Source organism: Lepidothrix coronata, unplaced genomic scaffold, assembly GCF_001604755.1.
Source record: "Lepidothrix coronata isolate B3197 unplaced genomic scaffold, Lepidothrix_coronata-1.0 Scaffold51, whole genome shotgun sequence".
Taxonomy (NCBI): Eukaryota; Metazoa; Chordata; class Aves; order Passeriformes; family Pipridae; genus Lepidothrix; species Lepidothrix coronata.
The window spans coordinates 498,102-522,183 of NW_016690231.1; the positions used below are offsets into that span (position 1 = coordinate 498,102).

General features: G+C 52.4%; 2 protein-coding genes across 6 annotated transcripts in view; both read left to right on the plus strand.

Moving 5' to 3' along the window:
- The window catches only part of SEPT5 (septin 5), a 39,873-nt gene extending 25,538 nt beyond the window's left edge, over positions 1-14,335 (plus strand). For all 5 annotated transcript variants that reach the window (XM_017815512.1, XM_017815513.1, XM_017815514.1 and 2 more), the window contains 10 exons: positions 3,541-3,637; positions 4,144-4,230; positions 4,761-4,884; positions 4,992-5,126; positions 5,791-5,908; positions 6,218-6,319; positions 7,230-7,326; positions 8,463-8,598; positions 10,397-10,499; positions 10,809-14,335. In XM_017815512.1, coding sequence (XP_017671001.1) covers positions 3,541-3,637; positions 4,144-4,230; positions 4,761-4,884; positions 4,992-5,126; positions 5,791-5,908; positions 6,218-6,319; positions 7,230-7,326; positions 8,463-8,598; positions 10,397-10,499; positions 10,809-10,865 — 1,056 coding nt within the window. In that variant the 3' untranslated portion in view covers positions 10,866-14,335. The remainder of the gene's footprint in view (positions 1-3,540; positions 3,638-4,143; positions 4,231-4,760; positions 4,885-4,991; positions 5,127-5,790; positions 5,909-6,217; positions 6,320-7,229; positions 7,327-8,462; positions 8,599-10,396; positions 10,500-10,808) is intronic.
- A 110-nt stretch (positions 14,336-14,445) lies between these two features.
- Positions 14,446-18,150, plus strand: GP1BB (glycoprotein Ib platelet beta subunit). The gene is made up of 2 exons (XM_017815521.1): positions 14,446-15,806; positions 16,496-18,150. The coding sequence occupies exon 2, from the start codon at positions 16,667-16,669 to the stop codon at positions 17,279-17,281; it is 615 nt and encodes a 204-aa protein (XP_017671010.1). The 5' UTR covers positions 14,446-15,806; positions 16,496-16,666; the 3' UTR covers positions 17,282-18,150.
- Positions 18,151-24,082: the final 5,932 nt, after the last annotated feature.

The window sequence follows — 24,082 nt, forward strand, 5'->3', positions numbered from 1 at the left end:
AGCACAGCTCCATCATTTCTGGCGTTTGCTCCAGACCCTGATAGGGGCTATTCTTCAAATTCGTTGTGGTCCCATCGTGTTTAATTTTAGCCCTTTTGAATATACTCAGCAAGGCCCCATTTATCCCCTGGCTGAATGGAGAAGTCACATGAGTCCTGGGTTGTTTTAAAAAGCATCTCCACCACAGAGGTGAGGAGGGGATTGGGAAGGACAGGAGTGATGGAGGCTGTGCAGTGTGCTCTGCCTTGGAGCTACAGACAGCACTGCCCACACCTCGGTACCGGGATAGCTTCTCCAACAAACCCACCGGGGCTTTGTTGCTTGGCTTGAGCTCCCAGGGAGAGCACTGCCTGCCCGGCAGCCCTGGCCACCTCGCTGGGTATTGGGGGATGTGAGGATGTGACATGTTGCTGTCAGGATGTGTGCTGAGGGAGAGCACGGGCGTGGTTTGCTCGGCCTTGGGTGCTTTGATTTGTGACAGAGTCCCAAAGATTGGCCACTGCTCTCGGTGGCCTCTGCTGTGGTACATGGGGCACGTTTCCAGGCACAGGGGAGTGGGATGCCAGCAGGAACAAAGGCAGCTCCATGGAGCTGGCAGTGGGGAGAGGGGCTCCTTGTGCCAGAGTGCTGCTGGCTTGGCTGGCCGGGCCCTTTCCCGACAGCTGGAGCTGGAAGGGAAGCGCGGTGCCGTGACCAGCTGTCCTGGCTTCTGTCAGCGCGAGGGGAGCTGGCTTGGGAGGGTTGAGAGCACGCAGAGGGGGCAGTGATGCCTCCAGAACTCCCTCAGTCCAGGTCTCTCATCTGATTAATGGGTTTTAGCTTTTCACAACCCAGAAAGCCTCCTGCCTCCTTCAGTAGTCCTCCCAGGGCTCTACATTCTCTTCAGTGCTCTCCGTCCCATGCACAGTTGCACTGCATATACTGCCCTTGTTGGGTCTGACGGAGGTAGTGAGTGGTGTAGAGCTTTGAGCAAGGCACACCCTGGGCTCAGGAGGCTCCCTGGGCTCCTTAAGTGCTTTGTTGATGGTGGCACACTGGCAGAGACAGTGGCACATGCCAGAATACGGCTGGGATAGGAGCACACCTCGGGTACCTCAAAGCCCTGATGAGGAACCGTGGATCAAGGCTGGCCATGGTGCAGGGACCACACTGCTGTCCATGAGAGAGGGCTATTGTAAGAAGGGGATCCCTCCTCAAGTTCCCCCTGGATCTCTTGCCTTTGCCCTTGGCAGACACGCTGGCCATCAGCCCCAGCAGGGCTCTGCAGTGCACCCATGGCTGCTCAGAGGGAGACTTGGCTGAGGACAGGGCTTTTCCCCTTGCAGCTCTGGCTGCCTCCCACAGTGAGGGAAGCTCTTCTCTTGGTGTTGGGCTCAGCACTGACCTTCCTTTCTGTGAGGGGAATGACTGTGTGAGTCAAGGGCAAAGGGCAGTGTCCTCCACCAGCTGGGATTTGCTCATGTGGAATGTGGTGATTCCTCCGAGCTGTGGGGAGGCACCCAGAGGAATGGTAAATCCATGTTGTCTTGGTTGGGCTGAACAGAAATGAGAGATCAGGTTCAGCCAGTTACACCTGGCAGAAGTAAATGGAGTTGCCCCAGAGTCTCCATTGCCAGCCCTTAGTCATCCAGGTTAAAACCCAAAGAAAAGAGGAGAAACACACCCTGCACCTCGGCTCTGGTTTTATTAGCACAGGACTAGTACTATTTCATGTGTCAGGTCACTAGAGAGAGCAGGTGAGCATCGTCTTTCCAAAGTCTGGTAAAGGTCAGGGCAGGAGAAGCACAAAGGGAAGTATGTTGTATATCTGTGGTGCTTGCTGGGAAACACTGGACCTTTCAGTGTGAGGTGGGGGCTGTTCATGTCCCCTTTGGTCATGTTCATGGATGTGTTCACTGGGAAGCAAAGCAGCTGGGACACAGCCCTGGCACCAAGGGACACAGGCTGGAAGCAGCCTCTTCTTTCTTGTTTTTGGGACCTTGCCATTATCATGTTTCTCGCTCTGCTTTGTACACCTTGTGTTTGCCCTTTGCTGAGCCTTTTGGGTGGCAGTTCACAGTGTCCTCCAGGCAGGTGTTGCTTTGCTACCTGCAGCTCAGCACCCTCCTCACCCCGGGGTCTCACTGCTGCTCCCTGCACTGCTGCTTTGGGATGTCCCTGCCCTTCAGCTCAGCCATTCCAGCTGCCAGAGCACTTGGGGCATTCTGTAATTCTCCCCCATTCTCTCTAACTTCGTTTTCTCTGTCTCTTCTTGCCTTCTGCACTGTGTGCTGGTGAAACAGCATTGCTTCAGCTATGTCAGCAAGGGAGGGAGGGGAGGGAGACCAGAGCCCACAGTCACTGCTTGTCAGGGTAGAATGACCGAGTGTCAGACCCAAATCAAACCTGCTCAGGAGTGGCACTGTCCACTTGCAGTGTGGAAATAAAGGCAAGTCAGAACTGCCCCGAGCCCAGCACACTGGACTGTACTTTGTGGGTTTTTTCAGTGTGTGGCCCAGGAATAGAGATAGTTAAGCTTAGGAACAGAGGTCTTCCCTGCTGTGCTTGGAGGACAGGTGAGGACAGTCCCATTGGAGGCATCCGTGGCCGAGTGGGAGCTGGGGCTGGTTTGAGGAACTCCTGGCTCCGTGGAATTTTTTGTGGTGTGGATCCCAGGGGTATGATTATTTTCAGTAATGTTGAAAAGTCTGTCGTGTCTCTAGCATTTGTGAATGGCTTAGTGTGCTTGTACAGAGCATGTGCCAGGCTTGTGGGGTGGCTTTGGGTTTGTGCTGTGAGAGAGCGCTCAGTGACAGCGTCTGGGGGTGGTTGGGCAGTAGGTAACACTCCTATAGTACTAAATGGAATACCCTCACCAAAAGCATCTCAGCTGTGTTATCAATATTTCCGCATCTTCCCGCTTCCCATGCTCCTTGAACTTCAGTCTCTTCAGAAATAACACAAGAGATTATTCAGGATTTCCTCTTACTCAGCCAGGAGTGGCTGTGACACAGCAAGAAATAATCCCCTCTCAGGTCAAGCAGAAGCTGAGCCACTACACCCTCCTTTAGACACAGCTCAGAACAGCACAAGCCCCGGGGAGCTAATTACAGAGCTCTCCATCACGTACCTCATGTGCCTCTGGAGGGAAGGATGTAGAAAGGACCTGGGGAGAGGTGGCATTTGGTGACCCTGCTGTGAAGGGTGCCCTCGACTGCAGGAGAAGCAAGGAGAGGAAGGTTGTGTGTCAGCAGCAGCCCCAGATGTGCTCTCCCCTGGGAATGGTGGGATGTGCTTTTCCCTTGTGCTCTTTGTGTTGGGAAGCTGCCATGAGAGCAGCTGAGCAGGGCTGTGGCTGGGAGGGGTGTCCCCCTGTCCCCCCTGTGGGAAGGGCAGAGTCCCTGAGCCCAGAGGAGGTGTGTGCCCGCACTGCAGCCAGGGCAGGGACTGGCCTCTCCTCCAGCCCCTGGCTCTGCCCCAGTCCCCCTCCCCGTGGCTGTGTGAGGCTTGAGCAGAAGGGGTGGCACACCCTGACCTGCTGCCATGCCCTCTGCCCCGCAGGACCATGAGAAGCAGTACGTGGGCTTTGCCACTCTGCCCAACCAGGTCCACCGGAAATCCGTGAAGAAGGGTTTCGACTTCACCCTGATGGTTGCAGGTGAGGCTGCCCATGGGCAGAGGGGGCTGGGTACATGGAGGGAACCAGCTCTCCTCACTCCCCTTAGGTGCTCCCATAGTGCCTGAGTCCTCCCCTCACTCTGTTCTGGTCCTTGTCTCAGGCCTTGCTTTCCTCCCCAGGCTGTGGCAGCTCCCCCAGGAGGAACAGGCCCCTCCTGACCCCTCACAACCCAATCAAGCAAGCTTCTCTGCCAACAGGGACTGCTCTGGGTGGGGAAGGCAGGGCCAGACAGGGACCAAGGGAAAGGAAAGAGAGGGAGGGTGGGGGAGCTGGGAGATCACATTTGTACAAGGATTGAGACATCTTGCAGCAAAAGTCCTCCCACTGCTGGAAAAATGTAATGCCAATAAATAGCTCCTGACAGCTCGTCTCTCTCACTTCCTCTGGCTCGGGATTCAAAGCCTCATTCAGAGTTTCATTTGTAAGTCAATTAGAGGGTCATGTTGCTTGCTTTTTCCTCCTCCTCTTTGCGCTCTGTCAATTAGGAGAGTCGGGTCTGGGCAAATCCACGCTGGTGAATAGCCTGTTCCTGACAGACCTCTACAAAGACAGAAAGCTCCTCAATGCAGAGGGTAAGCTGGGGACAGAGAGGGGTGAGTGGGACTGTCTTAAGGACTAGTACTTTAGTTCCTTGCTTCAGAAGCAGCTACAGGCTCGTCTGGATCCCAGCCCTCTTGTTTGTGGCTCCGCTCTCCTTTGTGTCTGCAGAGCCACTGCTATTCCAGCAAAAAGGGTTTGGCTGTAGGCCTCTTCTATCCTGTGAAGGGAAGATGAGGCTGCAAAGCAGCACTAACCCTTTGGGTTGAGATGTTGAGATTTGTCTTTAGTTCTTGGGTGCTGGAGAGTGGTGGGGATTCCCCTTCCCCAGTGACTGGACCAGATGTTCAGAACAGCTGGGCTGCAGGCACTTAGAGGTCTGCCTGCCTGCTGCTGGCCTCCCACAGTACCACTCCCTTGAGGCTCCTTAGAGGATGATTGGGGTTTTTTGAAACCCATGTTAGTCCCTGTGCTCAGTGATAAGGAGGGAGTGGGCTTGTTCTGGGTGTGAGAGGGGATCCCCAGTGTTGCTGCCTGGCTTTAACTCACGTGTTCCTGTTCAAAGAGAGAATCAATCAAACAGTGGAAATCGTCAAGCACACGGTGGACATTGAGGAGAAGGGTGTAAAACTGAAGCTGACCATAGTGGACACACCAGGCTTTGGAGATGCTGTTAACAACACTGAGTGGTGAGCAGGGCACTGCTGCCTTCCTTCTAGTCCTTGGCTTCAGAGTCTCTAGGAGACACTGCTCTGTTGAACTCATGGTTTTGTTTGGATTGAATTGCCCTTCCCAGCTGGAAGCCCATCACTGACTACATTGACCAGCAGTTTGAGCAGTATTTCCGTGATGAGAGTGGCCTGAACCGGAAGAACATCCAGGACAACCGCGTGCACTGCTGCCTCTACTTCATCTCTCCCTTCGGGCACGGGTGAGAGCCCACACTCCAGGCCTGGAGGGTGACTCAGTCCAGAGGGAAGACCCCTGTGCCCCAGGATTGCCCTACAGTAGCTTGTCCACTGGCAGGGCTGTTGGCACAGGAGAAGAACTGTCTGGATGCTCTCCCTCGGCCGAGCATCACACCACTCCGCCTCGCTGGCATGACAGGCTGCCTGTGATCAGGCAGAGCAGATCTCCCTCAGGCCTTACAGCCTGTTCTGGAAATCAGAAGAAACAATGCCACACAGACCTGTGTGTTCCTATCTGGCTGAGCCTGAGTGATGCATAGGAAAGGGAGTTTTAAGCTGCCCTGGGTCCCTGCCCCGTGCTGGCTCACGTGTCAGCCTCACCCGCAGCAGCTGGAGGGGCCGTGCCGGCTGCCCGTGGCACAGGACAGCTGGAGTGAGACCCCAGGCTGTGGCCTGGGCAGTGTTTGGCCTTCAAGGGAGCCAATACCCAGCATGTGTCTCTGTGAGATGTTCAGCAGCTAAAACTGGAGACAGCTTTCCTGAAGGTACAGCCCTGGCTGAGGCTGTCCCAGTGCTGCTGCAGCCCTTGTGTCACTGCTGTCCTTTGTGCTGGGGGGTGAGAGGGGCTGCAGGGGGAGCTGCCCAGTGTGTCCTTCCTAACTGTGTCTCTCCTCATCCCTGCTGCAGGCTGAGGCCTGTGGATGTTGAGTTCATGAAGGCTCTGCACGAGAAGGTCAACATTGTGCCCCTGATTGCCAAAGCCGACTGCCTGATCCCTTCCGAGATCCGGAAGCTAAAGGAGAGGGTGAGATGCTCTTTCTCTACAGGGTGCATCCAATGGGCTGAGGAGGGAGGGGAGATAGATATCTATGTATAGCTTGTTTGTGTGTATAGGTACATATATACACAGACAGTACCTGCACATGTAGCTGCAGCAGTGCTGTGCTGTGAGAAGGGAGGTGGTGTCAGCAGAGAGGCCAACTCGAGAAGAAACATCAAATCCTTTTGCCATCCATAGGCTATAGCAAACCCATGGTAGCACAAACAGAATAAACCCAGTATTTCTGTATTGTTCACTTCTAAATCCTTTTGTTTTTGTCTTGCCTGGACACAGATCCGGGAGGAGATTGACAAATTTGGCATTAAAGTGTACCAGTTTCCTGAGTGTGACTCCGATGAAGATGAAGAGTTCAAGCAGCAAGACAGAGAGCTGAAGGTAAGGAACCTGCTCAGCAGAGGACTGGGAAGTCAGGCTCCATGGATATGTGGGTTGCTCCAGAAGGAGCCAGAGCTGCCCTGTGTGTGCCAAAGGCCAGTGCTACGGATACCCAGGGAACAGCCTTGGCTCATGTGGGGGGTGGCCTGGAGAAGGTGCTGATGTCCTTGCTGGTGCCATGAAGTCCAGTGTGGCATGAAGACATGGCACTTCTGCTGTCCCTCCAGGCAGTGTCAGTCAGCCTTTCCTCCATCTACCCCAGCCTGTATATTTAAGATAAAGGCTGGGTTGTGCAGCATTTCTAAGCACCTGTTTCTAAGCACCTATGAGTGATGCCATCAGCGAGGAGGGGTTTGCTAGTGAACAGACACCACTGTGACACATAAGTTGCATGGGGGAACACATGATCCTACAGGCATGTCTGGAGGCCCCAGCAGCCCAGTCCTGACCCCCTCCCAGGCCGAGCCAGCCCTGTGAGTGCAGGGAGTATGGCCTTGTTTCTCCTGTCAGAGGGCGGCAATGGGCTCTGACTCCCTTCTGAGCAGAGAGGAGCACAGCCTGTACCTTCCTGCCTGGACAAGCTCTTGTCCCACATTGTCCCTCTTGCTCGGAGTCCCAGCCTCTTTGCTCTGGCTTCCTTGTAGAGCTTCCCTTAGAGAAGGGATGGAGGCACCTGCAGAGACACAGCTTCCCCCAGGAGAGCTGAGTCCAGCTGGGAGTCAGGCTGCCTGTAGATCCCAGTGCCTTGGGATTTTCTCTGCCAGCTGAGTGGTGGTGTCCTGCTCAGTGGCACGTGTGGGTGTCCTTTCCTACTAGCACCTTCCTCCTCCTGCTCCGCGGTGCCTGGGCCTGCCCCTGGAGGAGGGTCCGTGGGCAGCCGGGGGAGGGCTCAGCGGTGCCTCTGTTCCAGGAGAGCGCTCCCTTCGCCGTCATCGGCAGCAACACCGTGGTGGAGGCCAAGGGCCAGCGAGTCCGGGGACGGCTCTACCCCTGGGGCATTGTGGAAGGTGAGCCTGCAGCCTGGGGGCTGGCACTGTGAGGAGGGGGGCACTTACAACAGGGATGGCAAGGGAGAGCTGCACTGTCTGTGCCACCTTTGGCACGGGGCAGGGGACATGAGGCAGAGGCACCGGGACTGGCTCAGGAGGTCTGTTACTGGGAGTGAAGTAATAACCCTACCACGACAGACTGAAGAAGAGAGGCTCCAGTGTGAATGGAAGAATGCCTGGGCTTTATTATGCACTAGGATTTGGCTTCTTATTAAGGGGGGAGGTATTGCCCATTTAGTTTCCAGGGAGAAGCTGTTGCCTTCAGCCAAACAATGCTAAACCCTCCTGCACTCCTTCCTCTGCTGCCTCTCCTGTAAGGACTGGAGTTGCTGGGCTGGAGACAACTCCCTTTCTTCTGTTCTAAAGGGAGAAATTTCAAAAAGTCCTGGAATGGCTTTTGCTGCTGTTGCTGACTCCTCCATGCTGGTTTGTTGCTTTTAGGCCTTGCAGCTTTAGATCCCAAAAGCTTGTGTGTGCACTCTTGGCTGGTGGTGCTGGCTGCCCAGCTGCTGGCTCTGGTCCCTTGCTGGCTCCAGAGGGCACAGGGCCTGTTGGGATGCTGGCATTTGACAGTAGGATCAGCTCTGTGACTGCCCGTGCCTGGCACAGCTGGCTTCCCCCAGCCCTGCAGAGAGGTGGAGATCACATGGCAGCACAGTGCTGTCTGGAGCCAGGCTCCCCACGGCAGCAGCAGCTCTTTCAGCTCTCCATCCTGCTCTTGGCTTTGCCCCTCAGGGGCTGATTTTGTCTACAGGGGCCTTTTGATAAGTCCTGAATTCTGATGAGACAAGCAATTGCCTCCAGCACCAGCTGCGCTCACTCTGGTCATAACAGCGACATCGCATGTACCTGGGATCCTCTCTCATGCTTAATTAATCCTGTTACCCAGAAAAAGTCCTGGGAGCACAGTGTCTTCAGCAGCCTGGCCTCAGCATTGGGAACTGCAGAGCATCACGGAGGCTGTGCTGGGCAGTGGAGGGGGAGGGAGGATGAGGAAGGAGCCCTGGGGTGGGGATTTAGTCCAGCCTGGGTGCCAGGGCTTCCTGGAATAAGCTGGTGAGGTGTGAAACACTCTCCCCTGGTTGGTTGTGCAGTGGAGAACCAGGCTCACTGCGACTTCGTGAAGCTGCGGAACATGCTGATCCGGACACACATGCACGACCTGAAGGACGTCACCTGCGACGTCCACTACGAGAACTATCGAGCTCAGTGCATCCAGCAGATGACCAGGTGGGTCCCCCCTGCGCTGGGAGGGATGTCTCACAACAGCTTATTGCTGTGGGTCTGCTGGGGACACGCTGGGCTGCAGCCTGGGCACTGGCACTGGGAACTAAAGTAGCAAATCCGAGCGTGTTTCCCACAGCCTTGAACCTGTGGTGGGAATGCTGCTGAGAACCCATTTTACTGTCTGAGGATTCCCCATGCAGATATTGGGAAACAGGCCTAAAGATTATTTTGGAGACCTGTTTCTGGCAGTGGGTGAAATACATCCAGCCTGATAAAATGGGATAAACCGTGTCTGGTGACTGATAGTTGTGTGCGTTGCTGAAGAGGAAGGTGTTCTGCCGTCTGCAGTTCTGTCCAGATGACAGCATGACCCTTGGGATGCTGCTGTTTCTCAGACAACAAAGCTCAGGCAATTAGTAAGACAACACGTCTCCAAAGATTTCTCTGCATTGTCTTCCCATTGCATTTGATTCTCCATGGTTTTAATGACAATGATCAGAAAACAGAAGGGAGAACACAAATGGGTTTCTCATTTGAGACCTCTGTTTTTCCTTCTCCCTTCTATGACTGATATACTAGTGACAGAGCTGAGATTCAAGCAGGTCTTGGCTCCTCTGTTGAGGCCCAGCCCTGGCTGGGTGTCTGTGCTGCCCCGTGTCAGGGCAGCAGTGGCTGTGCCCCAGCAGGGAGCAGTCTGGGCTGTGCCGACGTGCAGGTTGGCACATCCTCTGGACACGCAGCGTATCCCAGTCCTTTTGCATAGCAGACAGGCCTGTTTGTTTCAGCAGTGAGTGCATGGAGTCCCAAAATAACTGTGTTAAATGCTAGAGCTGCGTGAGCAGTGTCACAGCTGCTGTTTAGGTGGGCTGCGTGTCTATTAAAAGAAGAGCATGATGCAGAAGCAATTGCTAAGCTCAGGAGGAGCTTCAGTTTGGTACCATTTCTCACGCCATGGTTAGTTCCATGCCAGTGAACAAGTCTCATAAAACCAGAGCAGGGCCCTTTCTAGAGAGTCCTTTTGGGAGCAGACCCCAAGCTCCAGGGCTGGAATTGTCTCAGTAGTGAGGCAGCGGTGACTCCAAGTGGTGAACGCCTGCAAGTGACATCTCGAAGTTCCAGTTTCAGCCCAGATGTCAGTGGCTGCTGTCATCCCCTCCTCACCTACTGAGAGCTCCTCTGACTTCTGGAAGAAAGTCACCTGCTTTCTCTGTCCCCTGCCTGCACTTGTGTGCACCCCCAGCCCTCACAGCAACGCTGCTGTTTCTTGCCTCCCACCTCCTGAATAGGAGGGCAGGCTTTGTTACTAGACCTGCAGCAATCAAACTGTTCCTCTGGTTTTATCTTCCTGGAAAAAAAAGGCTCACGGTGAGCACGTGGTGCAGGAGGGATGCTGATGGTTTGTGTTGATGCTGCATGTATGTGTAGGCACACGGACAGAAGAGCCAAAAGAGGCTGGATAAATTGTCTCCTAATATCTCTGCTCAGCTTGCCAATGCAATTACAAAAGGTGGTTGGAAATATCAGCCTCTTCTGTGTTTGCTTTCAGTGTAAGCCTGGTTTGGATTTTCTGTTAGCTACCCACACACTTGTATTTTGAAAACTGTCATTGACTTTGGTCACATTTTGTATCCAAGTGCATCCCACAGCTTTGGGCTGGATTGCCCCCAACCCTTCCACCTGGCTGGGTGAATGCTGGTGCATTGCTGGCTGGTCTGCCACGGGCAGTGACAGTCCCCGTGTGGTGACACCAAAGCCAGCCAGCCTGAACCACGACTGACTCTGCCTCTCTCCGTCTCTCCAGCAAGCTGACCCAGGACAACAGGATAGAGAGCCCCATTCCTATCCTGCCTCTGCCAACACCAGACACTGAGACAGAGAAGCTGATCAAGATGAAGGATGAGGAGGTGAGACCCGTTTCTGCCTGTACCTCCTTGGTGCTGGAGCTGGAGTCTCAGGTGTTCCTCCAGGGCTGCCCCATAGAGGCTGTCCTGAGCCTTCCCCCTCCTGCCTCCCCCTGTCCTGGGCTCCTGGGGGCAGGGTGGGAAAGCTGCAGCTTCCTGTCAGGGAGATGTGGCCACATTCCACCCCAGGTACAGGTGCCTCTGTGCTCAAGCAGGAGTTCATGCTCCCTGAGGGATCCCTTGCCAGCTCCAAGGGCTGCCCCAGCGAGGATCAGCAGGTCCCTTTCTGACTCTCTCCTCTGTCTCGTGCAGTTACGGCGGATGCAAGAGATGCTGCAGAAGATGCAGCAGCAGATGCAGGATCAGTGAGAGGCAGGTACCCGGAGGGCAGAGGGAATCCCCCAGTGACCACAAGACCTGGCAAGAGCTGTGAACGTTTAGAAAAGGTTTCCTGTTGTATAGAGACTCGTGGGCAAGAGCTGCACCCGCACCCTCTAATTTATTAGCAGCAATGTTGGCTTTTCGGCCAGCTGGATTGTGGAGGAGGCTGTTCACTTAACAGTTTACTGAAGTGTATTTCTTTCTTTCTTAATATTCTTTTGTTTCTTTTTTTTCTTTCTTTTTTTTTTTTTTAAAGAAACTAGCCTGGTAAGTCTCTAAGGCATCCTAAAAAAAAGAAAAGAAAAAGATCCTCCTTTCCCATGTACTAATCTCTTGTTTAGGAATGCTTTGGTATTTAAAGTCCTGGTTTCTCTGGTGTACAAACTTAAAGACTCTCTGTGTCAATGCACGTAAATGTTTACTCCCAAGTGAGGTGCTGTGCCCCTGTCCCTGTTGCCCTTGTCTGGGGCCAGCACTGTAAAGGCAGCTGGACCCTCCTGTGAGTGTGACCTGCTCAGGTGTCTCAGGCTGGGGGCAGCTCTGGCCCAGAGAGCTGGGCTGGGGGTTCCTCTGTGCACTGACCTGCTCGGGAGTACTGATGGTTGCCTGGTTTCCTGTCTAGGTTTTTATGGTTTTTTTGTTTAGTTGGTTGGTTTTGTTCTTCCTATCAAGAAGCTCCAGGATATTTGCACTGAGCAGCAAGGGACTGAGTCTCTCAAGGCTGGTTAGAAGAAAATGCTTCTCTGACTCTCAGTTATATCTTTCTGGCAGAGAGGATAAGTTGTTTATTCCCTGCAAGGACTTGATGGGAGTGAGCACCTTCACTGCCATGGTTTCCTTCCTTGGCAGGCTGGAGGTGTTGGTAGATGAACCCCAGGGCCCTGCAGTAGCTGGGTGAGGTATCTCTTGGTTTAGCTCTGGTCATCCAGCTGCAGTGTGTCTTCAGTGTCTGCTCTGAAAAGCACCGTGGCAGCCAGAGTGCTTGGCCAGGACTGCTTTGGAGTAGAAACTCTAGGGCTGAAACCCAACCCCAAATGCAGACCTGTGTCCTGTCCCCAGGCTTTGCAGAGCACACTGCTGGCTCTGAGCTTCTCCTGGGGGAAGGGGCAGTTTTTGTAGGCTTGTACTTGAGATCTGCAGGCTGCCTGTCCAGGCAGGTGTTCCATCAGTGTGGCAAGAGTAGGATTGTCACTGCCTGGAGCTCAGCACAGCCCACCAGACTTGGCACTTGCTCCCCTGCCCTTCCCCTGGGACTCAGCCCTTCTCCCCCTCCCTAGTCCAAGGCTCTTCCTGTCTTAATGCTGGGAAGGCTGGTGGATCTGCTGGGCAGAGATAAGAGCACTCTTTGAGCAGCAGCTCCTGTCTTGTTCTTGCTTCCTGCAGTATTTTTAACTCTAGTCCAGCCAGAGCAGAGCCCTGGAGTGTGATGTGCCTGACAGGGCAGGGCTCAGCAGCAACACTGCCACGCTCAAAGGAATCAGGGCTGCTGAGGAGAGACACTTGGCTCTTCTCTCTGACTCCAGGGAGTGCTCCCATGGGCTGGACCCTTCTGCTCCTTGGCTGATTCCTCTCTCCCCTTTCCTCTTTTGTATCTGCTCCTCCATCTCTGGATCTCCCCAGTAGATCTCCCTGGGTAGGAAGCGCAGTGTTGGCCAGGAATAGCCAGGCCCTAAATTCTGTTCTTAGGCACTGCATTTGTCTGATTCCTCCATGGGGCTTTAGAGTCCTGGTCAGGGCTTGTCGAGGTGGTGAGTAGGTTGGCTGGTTCCAGTTATTCACTGTACAGAGCCTCTGCTTAGCCATGGGCTGTAGGGGCAGGGGACAGACCCTGGCACCCTGTGGAAGGACAGAGTGAGGGTGGAAGCCCTTTGGCAGAACTGTGCAACCTGGGCAAGAGCAGTGTCTAACAATGTTGGTTTTTTTCATTCTCCCCTATTTTGGGCTCAAAAGTAGCAGTGCCAGCCTAGGAGAGCAGAAGGATTCAGCTTGGCTTCAATAACATGCAGGACCAAGGTGCCTAAGGAGGAAACAAACTGTTCTTTGTGCAGTGTGCTTACTTGAGCAGTGGAGTGGCTGGAAACCTTCCTTCCAGCTTTTCTGGAGCTGGTTTGCTTCTAGCCAAAGCTGCAAGTCTGCTCAGTTCTCAGCTTTCTGTGCTAGTGTAACAGGGAACACCTTCAAGTACCTGTCCCCTCTTTTCTTGCACTAGTCTTGTTAGTGAGGAGGATGTTCTGTTGCAAATGAGCCCTGTCCAGCTGGAGATGTTCCTCCTTCAAACAGATTTATTCCTAGAAGATAAAGGAGACTTTTTCCCTTTAGCAAGGACATAGAGCAGCTGCCAGCTCTTATGCTGGGCTATGCACAGAGGTGCTGTGTGCTGGTGAGAGCACAGGTACACAGGTCACAGGCAGGCAGGGTTGCTGAGGGTGGATCTGCCCCTGTCCCTCTGGGTGAGGAAGTCTCCATCAGCTCAGTGCATGTGGCTCCTACATCAAGTTGATAGTCACAAGTCTGTCCTCTACAGAGAGCTGAAGTCTTTGGCTACCAGCTGGCAAAGATGGTTCAAGTTGCATTTAGGAAAAAGCACACAGGAGTGAGGCACCAGAGATGGCTTCTGCAGAGGGGCAGCGGTACCACTGACATCACATCTCCGTGTAGGAGGCTCCCTACAGAGGGCCAGAGTTTGAGGGCTGCTTGGAAAGGGATTACAGACTGATTTTGGGGGACACCAGGGAGGTGCCTGGAAGGTGGCATCTGTTTAGGAAAGGGGTACTGTGGCATCAAGTCACCCAGTAAGCAGAGAAGAGACTCCTGAACACGTGTGGCTTGGCTGTTTGGCTCTGGCAGCGAGAAGTGTGGATAGGAAAGTAATTTAACACCTCCCCTCACGCAACCCTCCCCAGCCTCAATGCGATCCCTGCTCCCCAGGCACACTCCCGTGCCTCTGCCCAGCTCTGTCCTGCTGTGTGGGGGCTGCAGGGGTGGTGTCCCACTCTCAGGGTGCCCCAGGCTGCAGTGGGCTCTGGGTCCCCCTCAGCCCTGTGCCTGCCTGGGATGGAGCCAGGGCGTGATGTCCTCGTGTGCCGCTGCTGTGCTGGTCCTGTGCAGTCCCTGCAGCCTCCTGCATGCTCCTCTCCAGGGAGGGATCCCCCTCCTCGTGCTCTGCTATGGCATTCCCTGCTCCTCCTCACAGACTCCGCTGTGCTGTAACGCTGGCTTGCTCCTGCCACACACCTTCCTCACCCCCTGCTCCATTCCTAGGCTCTTTGTTTCCTGTCCATCTCTTGGGTTATTATAATTATATTTTTTTGTAAATTTCTGTTTGAACATTTTGTCATTGTGAACAAAGAAAAATGAAACCTTTTAAAACGTATCCATTTTATTAAATGATTATTGTTATTATTATTAATGTTTACTACCTGAATTGATCAGTGAAATAAATACATTCAAAAAACCAACCTCTTTCTGTTTGATTTTCAGCCCTCTTCAGCAGCACTGGTGATGCATTGTTGGCAGGAGAGAGCAAAATTCACCCCGTTTCTCCTTTTATCTAATTCTGTCAGAACAGGCTCCAGGCAGGACTTCCTGCATGGGATTTCTGGCCTGGCTGTGCCAGAAGCTAGCAAGCTGATCTTGAAGTTCTTCTGTCTTCAGGCTTCCCTTAGGAGTGGTGTCTAACTCAGCACTGGGCAGCTGGGCAGGATCCAGTCCAGGCACTGCAGTTTGTAAGTAGCCAGAGGAGCGTTGCCAGGTCTGTGCTGCCTGCAGAGCACAGCGGGCCTGGCTCTGGGTCAGCTCTGAACGCCTGCCTGGGAATAAACGGAGCACCCAAAGGCATGAGACGAGGTAGGTCTGCTGAGCAAACCCAACCTGCAGTAGTCGAGCTGCTCCCGAGTGGAAAGAGTGCCCTGCAGGAAAAACTGGGTTGGTTTGTTAGCCTAAGATCTCTTTCCCACTCTGCCTGCCCACCATAGTGGAATGATCTGCCCCAACTTTATAGAAATTTAAAGCTTAATTGTTTTCTTTAGAGCATCAAAAATTTTCCCTAGGGCCAAATCCTGCCATTGTTTTCACCCTCAGTTCTCCTCAACATGACCACATTCAGGGCATTCATCATTTCTGCTCTGTGTGATGTGCACAGGACAAGGTAACAGAGTTGTGCTCGGTGGGGCAACAGTTTCACAACATAATTCTGGTGGCTTTAGCCTGAGGAGCACAGTGAATGCCTGGTCAGGCTGGTGGCACAAAATTGTCTGTGAAGGTGTGATGGCCATGAGAACGCAAGATTCTACCTAAATGTATTTTGACCCTTGGACTTACCTGTTCAAATATTTGTGTAATGCAGCTTCTGAATAAAGCACATGGTCAGTCTTTCTCATTTCTATCAGCAGATCTTTCACTACTAAGTAGGAATAGATTTGTGTCCCTGTTTAAGGGAAACTCAAGGGTCAGCACCTGAAAAAGTGCTAGTTCTCACCCCTCTGCCAAGTGCAGCTTTCCTGATGAGATGGGAAACCAAAGGCCACAGTGCTCAGGGAGTGTGGTACAAACCAGTAATGCCACCTTGCAGGTTGAGGTGCATTTTGAGTTGCTGTGCCATGAGACTGTGCAGTGTCTGTGCCAGGCCCAGAATCACAGTTATCAGTACCATCAGCATCCCAGCAAACGTGTTCTCGTGGGCAGTGCCAGCTCCTGTGCTGTGGAAGACTTGCTCAGAGGAGCATCAGCTTCCCTGACACGCAGCAGACGTGGGGGAGGCCTCGTGTGGGAGGTCCCAGGGATGAGCAGGACCCTTATCTTGCCAGCCAGCTGGGAGGGCATTATCCGGGAGCTCGGCTCTGCAGGGCACACTCTGCACTGGCTGGGCTGCCTGAAGACCTTCCTCTTGTCCTGTAAAGCCAGCGAGAAAGCAAGGATTGTACTACTCTGGTAAGTCAACAGTTACCTTCTGTTCTTTTTTTTGTCTTTGCCTGACAGCACAGGGAAGCACTGCCTTGTTGCAGGTCTGTGTAGTTGTTCTCCTGAAGAATTATAGCAGCTCATGTGCTCAGCAGTGGCACGAGGCTGTAATGTAAAGACAGCTCATTGACTCATGTCTTGCAGCACAGTCACAGCTCCAGAAGGAGATTATTCACCTGCTGGAGCAAAACTACCATGGAAAACTCCACTGACCTCCACCCTCAGTGATCAGTACCCTTTCTGTGGCCAAGGGCTGTTTATCACTTCTTTCCAAAGCTGGAAAGGCTATTTTTCACTTGTGGTAACAGTAAATTTATTTCTGAATCTCCTCTTACAGTTTGCATGAACAAAGCTTTGCTTACAGGTGTAATTCAGAGCTATGATAAGGCAGGAGCTGTTTCATATTTTAGTTTTTGATTCCTTGACGGAAATTTTATTGGCTACTCTAGTAATTCACCTCCACTAATGCTGAAAATAGAAGCAGCTCTTGTACACTTTGGAGGACTAGTGAAAATGTATTTGATGGCTGCAGCTAAGCCTCCCAGTAGCTATGTGTTCATATCCCTCCTCAAATACAGGGTTGGAAGACCAGGAACATTCTCTCTCCTGTAAAGAGAGACCAAGATTTTGCACATCTCTTTTAACTTTGTTCTTTTCAGAGCTCTCGCACCTCCTGTGAAGGACACCAAATTCACCCAACTTTAGGAACTCATCCTCAGAACAAACCAACAAAAGACCTGGGGCTGTGGTGTCAGTCCTAGAGTGTGTGGTGTCTACTTGCCTGGTCTTCACCTCATTCAGTCTCACCAGGAAAGTGTTTGCAGGTGAAGATGAACAGGGGAATTCTCTTCTTGTCCCTGCTTGGCTTCCTCCCGCTCGTGATACCCACCTGCCCTGTGCCATGCAAGTGTACCACCACCATTATTGACTGCACCTCAAAAGACCTCACTGTAGCAAACCTGCCCGTTGCCTTCCGTCCTTCAGCTGAAATTATCCACCTTGGTTACAACAGGCTCACCTCTATTCCCAATGGGCTCTTTGACAACCTGAAGAGCCTGCAGGTAGTGTACCTGCAGGGCAACCCTTGGGAATGCACCTGTGACATCCTGTACCTGCGCTCCTGGCTGCAGTGGCAGCAGAACCGCACCCTGTACCGGGATGTGAGGTGCAGCTCCCCGAGGCACCTGCAGCACCGGGTCATTGCCTACCTGACAGAGGACGAGGTCAACTCCACGTGCCAGTACTGGTACTGCAGCCTGGCTCTCCTCTCTCAGCTCTGTCTCTTCATCCTCCTTTTCCTCCAGGGTATCTTGGTTATCTTCATCATTGTTTACCTGCAGAAATTTCGGAGGATGACCGCTGAAGCCCGGAGCACCACCCGAGAACTGCACCAGCAGGTTGACCCTTGGGTATCTTCTTCAAGAAACCCCTACAACAATGATTAACATCCCAAGACTGAAGACCCTCCTCCTCTGGGGGGATGATGTGCCAAGCTCCTGTGGTTTGTGATACCCAGAGCAGACATCTGATCCTGACTGCAGTCCAAAGCAGGACTTGAACTATCAGACACTTGCCTGTGTTCCTAAAGAACCAATCTTGTGGGTTTTTTAATGCTTTGAACTCTTTAGCATGATGTTGATTGCTTTGCTGAGCTGGACGTGGCTCTGGTTTGGTAGATTAAAGAAATCATAAACTACAGTGACCAGAACTGACTCAAATGGCTCACAAGGTCCTAAAGGCTACAGAGCTTGATCCCTCCTATGCTACAGTATTTCAGCCACACTTCCCACGATGCTTCTGGTTGTGTTGGGTCAGGTGAGGACAGAGGTGGGCAGTGAACAGTTAAGGTACTGGACTAAGACAATGCAGAAATACAGTTTTCTCGTGTTACCACAGACTGCCTTAGAATCTTTGGCCAAGTGACTTAGTCTTCTCCTGCCTTGGTTTCCCCATCAGTAAAAGAAAAAGAAAATTTCTTCTTGCTTGATACATCTTTTCCAATGTTCTTCTTCTGAGGGAGGGAGGGAATGTTTAGAAGCCCACCTATTTTATCCTGTTTGCATTCCTTTTAATCTTTTTACAGTTTTAATACTGACTTCAGCTAAGTGAGACTGGGGCCCTGAATGCTTTTGAGATATTCATCCTGAAGCCAAGAGTTGTTGAGACCAGTGGCTCGCTCTGGCTGTGCCTGTAACAGCACTTGGCATGAGAGATCTGGTCTTTAGAGACTCAAACTGCAAACCCCACTGATGTGCCTACTGCTGGTTATAGTGTCCCTTAATTATTTTTGAAATGAAGCAAAAATGAAATAAAATAATGACGCCTGTTGGTGTAAATAGCTTATTTCTCTATTCTACACTGGGTATCTTGCATGCTGTTGTGCCTCCAGAGTTCCTCACGCTCAGACCGTGCCAGGCAAAGCAAACCCCGGGGCACGTGGAGCTGTTGCCGAGTGCTCTGTCGGGTTAAGCTTTGGCAGCTGCTGTTCCACCACGGCCCAGGGAAATGGGGAGTTTTTTCAAGGGCTTCCGAGTGGCTGCTTATGGTTTAATGATTCGGCTGGAAAGGAGAAGGCATTTGGTGGGGCCAGCGCGGCTGTGGAGTGACCAGCAGGTGAATGCCCCATTCCCTCGGTCTTCAGCCCCAGTCGCGGGGGTTCTTGTCCCTTCCAGGAGCCTCAGGTCACAAACAAAGAGCTCCTTGGCCGGGGACAGTGACTGGACACGGGACAGTGACTGGACACGGGGGCAGTGACTGGACACGGGGCAGCGCCGGAGCAGCCGCGGCCGCCTCGCGCTCCGGAAGGGCCCGCGCGGCCCTGCCCGGCCGCGCCTGCGGCACGAGGGCGTGAGGGGCGTGAGAGCCGTGAGGGGCCGTGAGGGCCCGTGAGGGCTGTGACGGGCCGTGAGGGGCCATGAGGGCCCGTGAGGGCTGTGACGGGCCGTGAGGGCCCGTGAGGGGCGAAGGAGCCGCTCCGGGGCCCTCTGAGGTCAAAGGGAGCCCTGTGGTGTCTGTGCCTCAGGCTCCAGCTGGGCTCGGGGGCCGCGCGAGCCCGCCCGCCCCAGGTGCTGCAGCGAAAGGCCGCAGGGCTCGGGCGGGCGGAGCCCCTGTGAGGGTGCGGCCCCTCACGGACGGACGGACGGACGGACGGACGGACGGACGGACGGACCGATGGAGCCCTCGTGCGGGTGCGGCCCCTCCCCGGCGGCGGTGTCGGGGGCTGAGGGGACCTTCCCCACGCTGTGAGCGCCGGGCCAGCCTGGCTGAGGTGAGTGACACGGGGCTCCGCCCCGGGGGTCTCTTTCTGCCGTTTCCTTGCTCTGCCCGTGTCCCTCCAGCACTGACCCCTGCGGTGTTGGCCTGAGTGTAGCACTGGCACTCAAGAAAATGGGGTCCAGCTCAGATTTGTGTTTTCTTCGGAGGTTTGCACCTTGCTGGACCTTAGACAATGTATCCGTATCCCCCACGGTGTCCCCAGGACCATGATCTCTGAGGGGGGACACGGCTCCACCAAGAGCCTGCTCTGTGGAGAGGTCCACACTGCTGCTCCATGAGGCCCCCAGCACTCTCAAATCCCTGATTTTTAAGTACTGTTGATTTTTTTTTAAAATTATTTTTCCCCTACCCGAGGAACAACCTTTTCATAGGAATGGAAAGCCAGTTTTCTTGCTTGTTCCTCCCCCGTTGTCTTTTTCCCAGAATCAAAATGCAGCAGTGTAAGGAAGTAGCAAAAACCCTGTCTTCCTTTCACCCCTTCCTCCTTATTCCTTTAGGTCAATTATACTGTTATTTTAGTGGTTTATGCCTGTTGTTGAAGTTCTTTACATGGAAGGCAGGTAACAGGCCTTTTCTTTCCCAGTGCTTTGCTGGTGTGGCAGAATGATTCCCTGGGCTTGCCTGCGGATTTTCAGCTGAATGTCCCCGGGTTGGAGGGTGTTGTTGGTGGCCATGGGCAGTATTGACAGTGCCAGGACAGGCTGGACTGGGAGCAGGCACAATCCCAGCCCTGTGGCTGCTCAGCCTGTCAGCACTGCTGTGGGGTGCTGGAAAACCCTCAGGGCTCAGTTTGCCCACAGACAGAACAACTGCTGACTTTGGTTTCACTTCCCCGGGGAGGAGGCAGGAAGGGGTCCTGACTCTGCGTTGTTCAGTCTTGGCACGTGAAAGGTAAAAAGCCTTTTTGGCATCGTTTGCCAAAATGTGGGGAATGCGACCAGCCATAGCAACGTGCTAATGAATTGCACTGAGCACAGAGTGATTTGTGTGCCATGGCAGCATGTCTAATCCATAAATCTAGAGCCTGCATGGCTTGGCTTCTCCTGGCTCAGGAAGCTGCATGTCACAGATGCTTTCCTGCTCTGCTGGCCAGTGGAGGATCTGCTGGGATGCCTCTAAAGGGAGAACCGGTTTTCTTTCTGAAGGGAGGGACTGTCCAAGGCTGCACAGAGGCTTCAAAGGGGAAGTAGAAGTGAAATATGACAAAGATAAATGCAAGCTATTAAGCAGGCTTTGGAAATAACTTTCCAGTATCAACGCCAATCCAACCCCTGGGTGTGCAGGATTGGGCTGCCATGCCTGCTGGACAGGCTGCTGCATTGCCAAGGGTTCAGATGCTTCCAAACAGCTCCTTTCTCTCAGAGTTACCAGGTTAAAAAACCCTGAGAGACCAGACCAAAGTGTTTGCAGCCTTCATGATGCAGAGCTCCAAACGTGAGGTGTCTAAAAAGCAGGTCAGCACTTCCTAAGTGAAGGACCAAATGGTTGGTAGATGACATTGGGAAAGGCACACTGATTCTTTCTTCTCTCAAATGCCTTGTTTCTCAGTTATCTTCATGGTGACTTCTGTATGTTTTGCAGAGTAAAAGAAGGCTTGAAAGCAGAGCAAGCTGATATTGGAGCTTAGAGAATTTTAGCCCATAATCCAACTGAGAACCTGTTTGTGAGTCCCTGTACTGTGTGGTGACAGTGGTTCTGTTTTGCTTCAAGATTGCTGCAGGTGCTTGCTTACAGATTGCCTGGGTCCCACCCTGGGAACCCACCCCTGTTGTTTTATATACACTTTCACAGGTTCTGCACCCTTGTGAGTGTGGTGAAAATAATCACATTTGTACATGTAGAGAACAACTTCTTATCATCCATTGCAGAGCATCCCAGAGAGAGTGCCAAGAAAAGCAGTGTTGATTCCACAGCATGGGACATCTTGTCTGTCCTGGGGTACATGAGAGAACTATTTTAGGAATTTTTAGAAGTGACTTTTACATTGTTTTTTGTATGTTTCCATATAAAAACAGAGGCCCAGACTCATAGGCCTGGTTTTGGAGGGCTTTAACAGAGACCACAGTCTAATTTAACAGATTTCTGCAAATGATTAGTTGTCTTGGAGAAGTGCCTCGAAAGCAGCAGGTTGCAGCGTTAAGGTTTGTTCTGAAGATGGTATGTGTGTACATACTGAATGTCTAGATAAAGCTCTGTACTCCCTGGGAGGACAGGATAGAGCACTGCTGGTGGACATAAAAGATTTAAGTGGGTTTAGTCCAAAAAACCCACCTTAAATCACTCTCTTAAATCTACAAGTAATGTTTTTTTTCTGTTTCTTTATATGTCTCATGGTCTGCTTCTGCTCTGAAATGTTTGTGACTATGGAGGACAGAATATGCTGGGAGGTATTTCTTTGTATTTCCACAGAGGAGGATTAACCTGAGTTATGAAACCAAAATGCCAGGAATGCTCTCTGTGGATACCTGATGGTTCAGGCTGTGTAGCTGATCTCCTTTCCTGTCTGTAACAGCTGATGATCATTTCTAATCTGCCCTGGCACAGCTGTGTGGTGCCCCATCAATGCCATTCCTTTTGCAGGGGAACAGCTGTGCTCACCAGAGGACAGTCTGTCTGCAGAGCCTCTGCCGCGCTGTCACCGGGGCGTGCTCGGGAGAGGGCAGCAAATCGCTTTGAATCTCCTGCTTGTACTTGTAAAATCAAAGTGAGATGTGGGCTTGGGACAAGATGAAGGCAAGTGTGATGTGTGTCTGCCCAGAGGCTGACAGGGATGCTCCAGACTTAGCTGCCCAAACAGCAGACATTGCAACATTGCTTTTTGAACCTGTAACTACTAGTTTAAACAGTTCTTTCTTCTTGTTCCAAAGCATCAGACTAAAACAGAGAGGAAGAGGAAGGTGGCCATTATGGTGCTATGGCTGTGATGGAAATAGTGTTGGTTCTCTGTCTGATGATCTTTGGAGGGTGGAAATCCATCCTTTGGCAGGTGGTGGAAAATGCCCTTGCTCATAATCACTGAGCAGTGAGAGCAGTGGGTTTCCACTGACGTGCCTCTTGGAGGTGGGAAGGTGCCTGGAGGACGGGTGGGAGGTGAGTGTTCTGAGAATACCCCGGGGTAGGTAGGACAGAGGTGCAGAACAGCTCAAAGTTACTGGGGTTGGCTCTGTGTGTCCATGGGACAGAAAATGCAGAGGCTGAACAGGCAGCTGTGTAAGCACCCAGGGGATTTAAATGCCTCTGCACTGGGAGGAGCTGTGGGGAGCTGAAATCTGGATCCAAGTACTGTGAAACACCAACATCTCCTGTTAGGAATCATAGCCCTTGGCTTGCTTGTCTCTCATGGGATACGATAAGGGCTGTGCCTCTGTTTGGGGAGCTTTTTTCACCAGGTCCTTTTACCTCCGGCATTCTCAAGCTCACCAAGGGTTGCTGTGGGTGCCCACATTTGCTCTGCATCTCCATTACCTGATCTTTCAACACAGTGTTAGCAAAATGTTTTTTTTCCCAGGATGAGACTTTAATTCCCTTCCATTGATCATGGCCAAAGAAGAGAGCTCAAATGGAGATTTTATTCCAGAAACAATGGCCCCCTTATGTGCTGTGTTGTGATCTCTGTGAATGAACCTGCTGGTGAAATGAAGGCTTTTCCCCAGGCTGTTTTGTACCTTTCTCAGGTGAATCTTCCTATTAGGTCAGCCTGGATTCCTGCAGAGAGAGAGAAGGGAGGTAAAAGATGAAGTCTTTGTTCTGTGGGGACATGAGACAAAATGACAGTCAGTGGGACTTGGGCTTCATATTTAGTTTCCATAAATCCCCATGTGCCGCAGGGAGTTTGTCCACATTAAAACCTACAAAGCAAAGGGCAGTTTCCCTGCACAGCTGGACATGTTCTTCTGCCTTGTAACACTTCTCTCCAGGTCCACTCCAAAGCCTCTGCCCTGGGCTGGCTGCTCCCTTCAAACCAAACTGGTGGTGTCCTTCTGGCCTTGTCCTCAGCTCTGCTGGGGGCTGCTGCCTGTTCTCTTGGTACCTGCTCTCCCCCACCCTTGTCACTGCTGTCAGCATTTCTCAAGTTGTGCATAAAACACGGCTTGCTGCTTTCCCATGTTTAGTTCTCTGGTGGCAGAGCTGCACCAAAACCACCACACTGATTATTTTGATGATCAGTGCGGGAGGCTTTGAAAGCAAGACGTTGGTGTTCTTGATTACTTCCTCTCCTGTCATTCCTTCTTGCCACTATCCGTCAAGAATAGTGATTTTTATGATCTTATTTTAATGATCCCTTTACTTCTTTTCCTTTTTACCTGAGACTTGCAAGAGTGCAAGAAGCAACATTGTCATTTCTGTGCTGCCTACCCCTAAACGAAAGGAAACTCCCTCCAAGTGCTGCACGTGAATTTCCGTGTGCAGTCCCTTGTGGTTTCCTACAGCACTTCAGGTAGTGTTGTCCATTGCTGAGTTTGGCCTGAGCAAAAAAGTCTGTAATGTTCTCTGTTTCTGTGTTGAGTGAGGCAGGCACATGGAGAGCAGTAAAGAGTGATGCTTACATCAGGTAAAGGTAGAGAGAGAGGGACTTGCATTGTCTGTAACTTGAAAAGCTGTCCCGAGGTGTATTTTCCTGTGTGGATCTCAGAGAAGGCTCCGCGTTCGTGCAGCGTGGTTCGAGCTCTGTGGTGGTGTTCATGCTCTGGGACAGTCAGCTCTGGGGGGGGCAATAATCCAAGCCCTGCTTTCTGTTTCAGGTGTGCAGGGAAAAAGCGATTTAGAGACACAACTGCTGAAAATGTGTGAAACCTGAAGGCAGTGGAGTGAAATCCTGGGGCTGCTCTGTTGTGCCTTGACTTCAGTAAAGCCAGGGTTCCCTGAAGGAGCCTTTGGAGTGTGTGCTGGGCTGTGCACACACACTGCCAAGGGGAATTGCTTTAAGGAGATCCAGGGCAGGAAGGCTTAGCTCTGGGGCAAGGGCACTG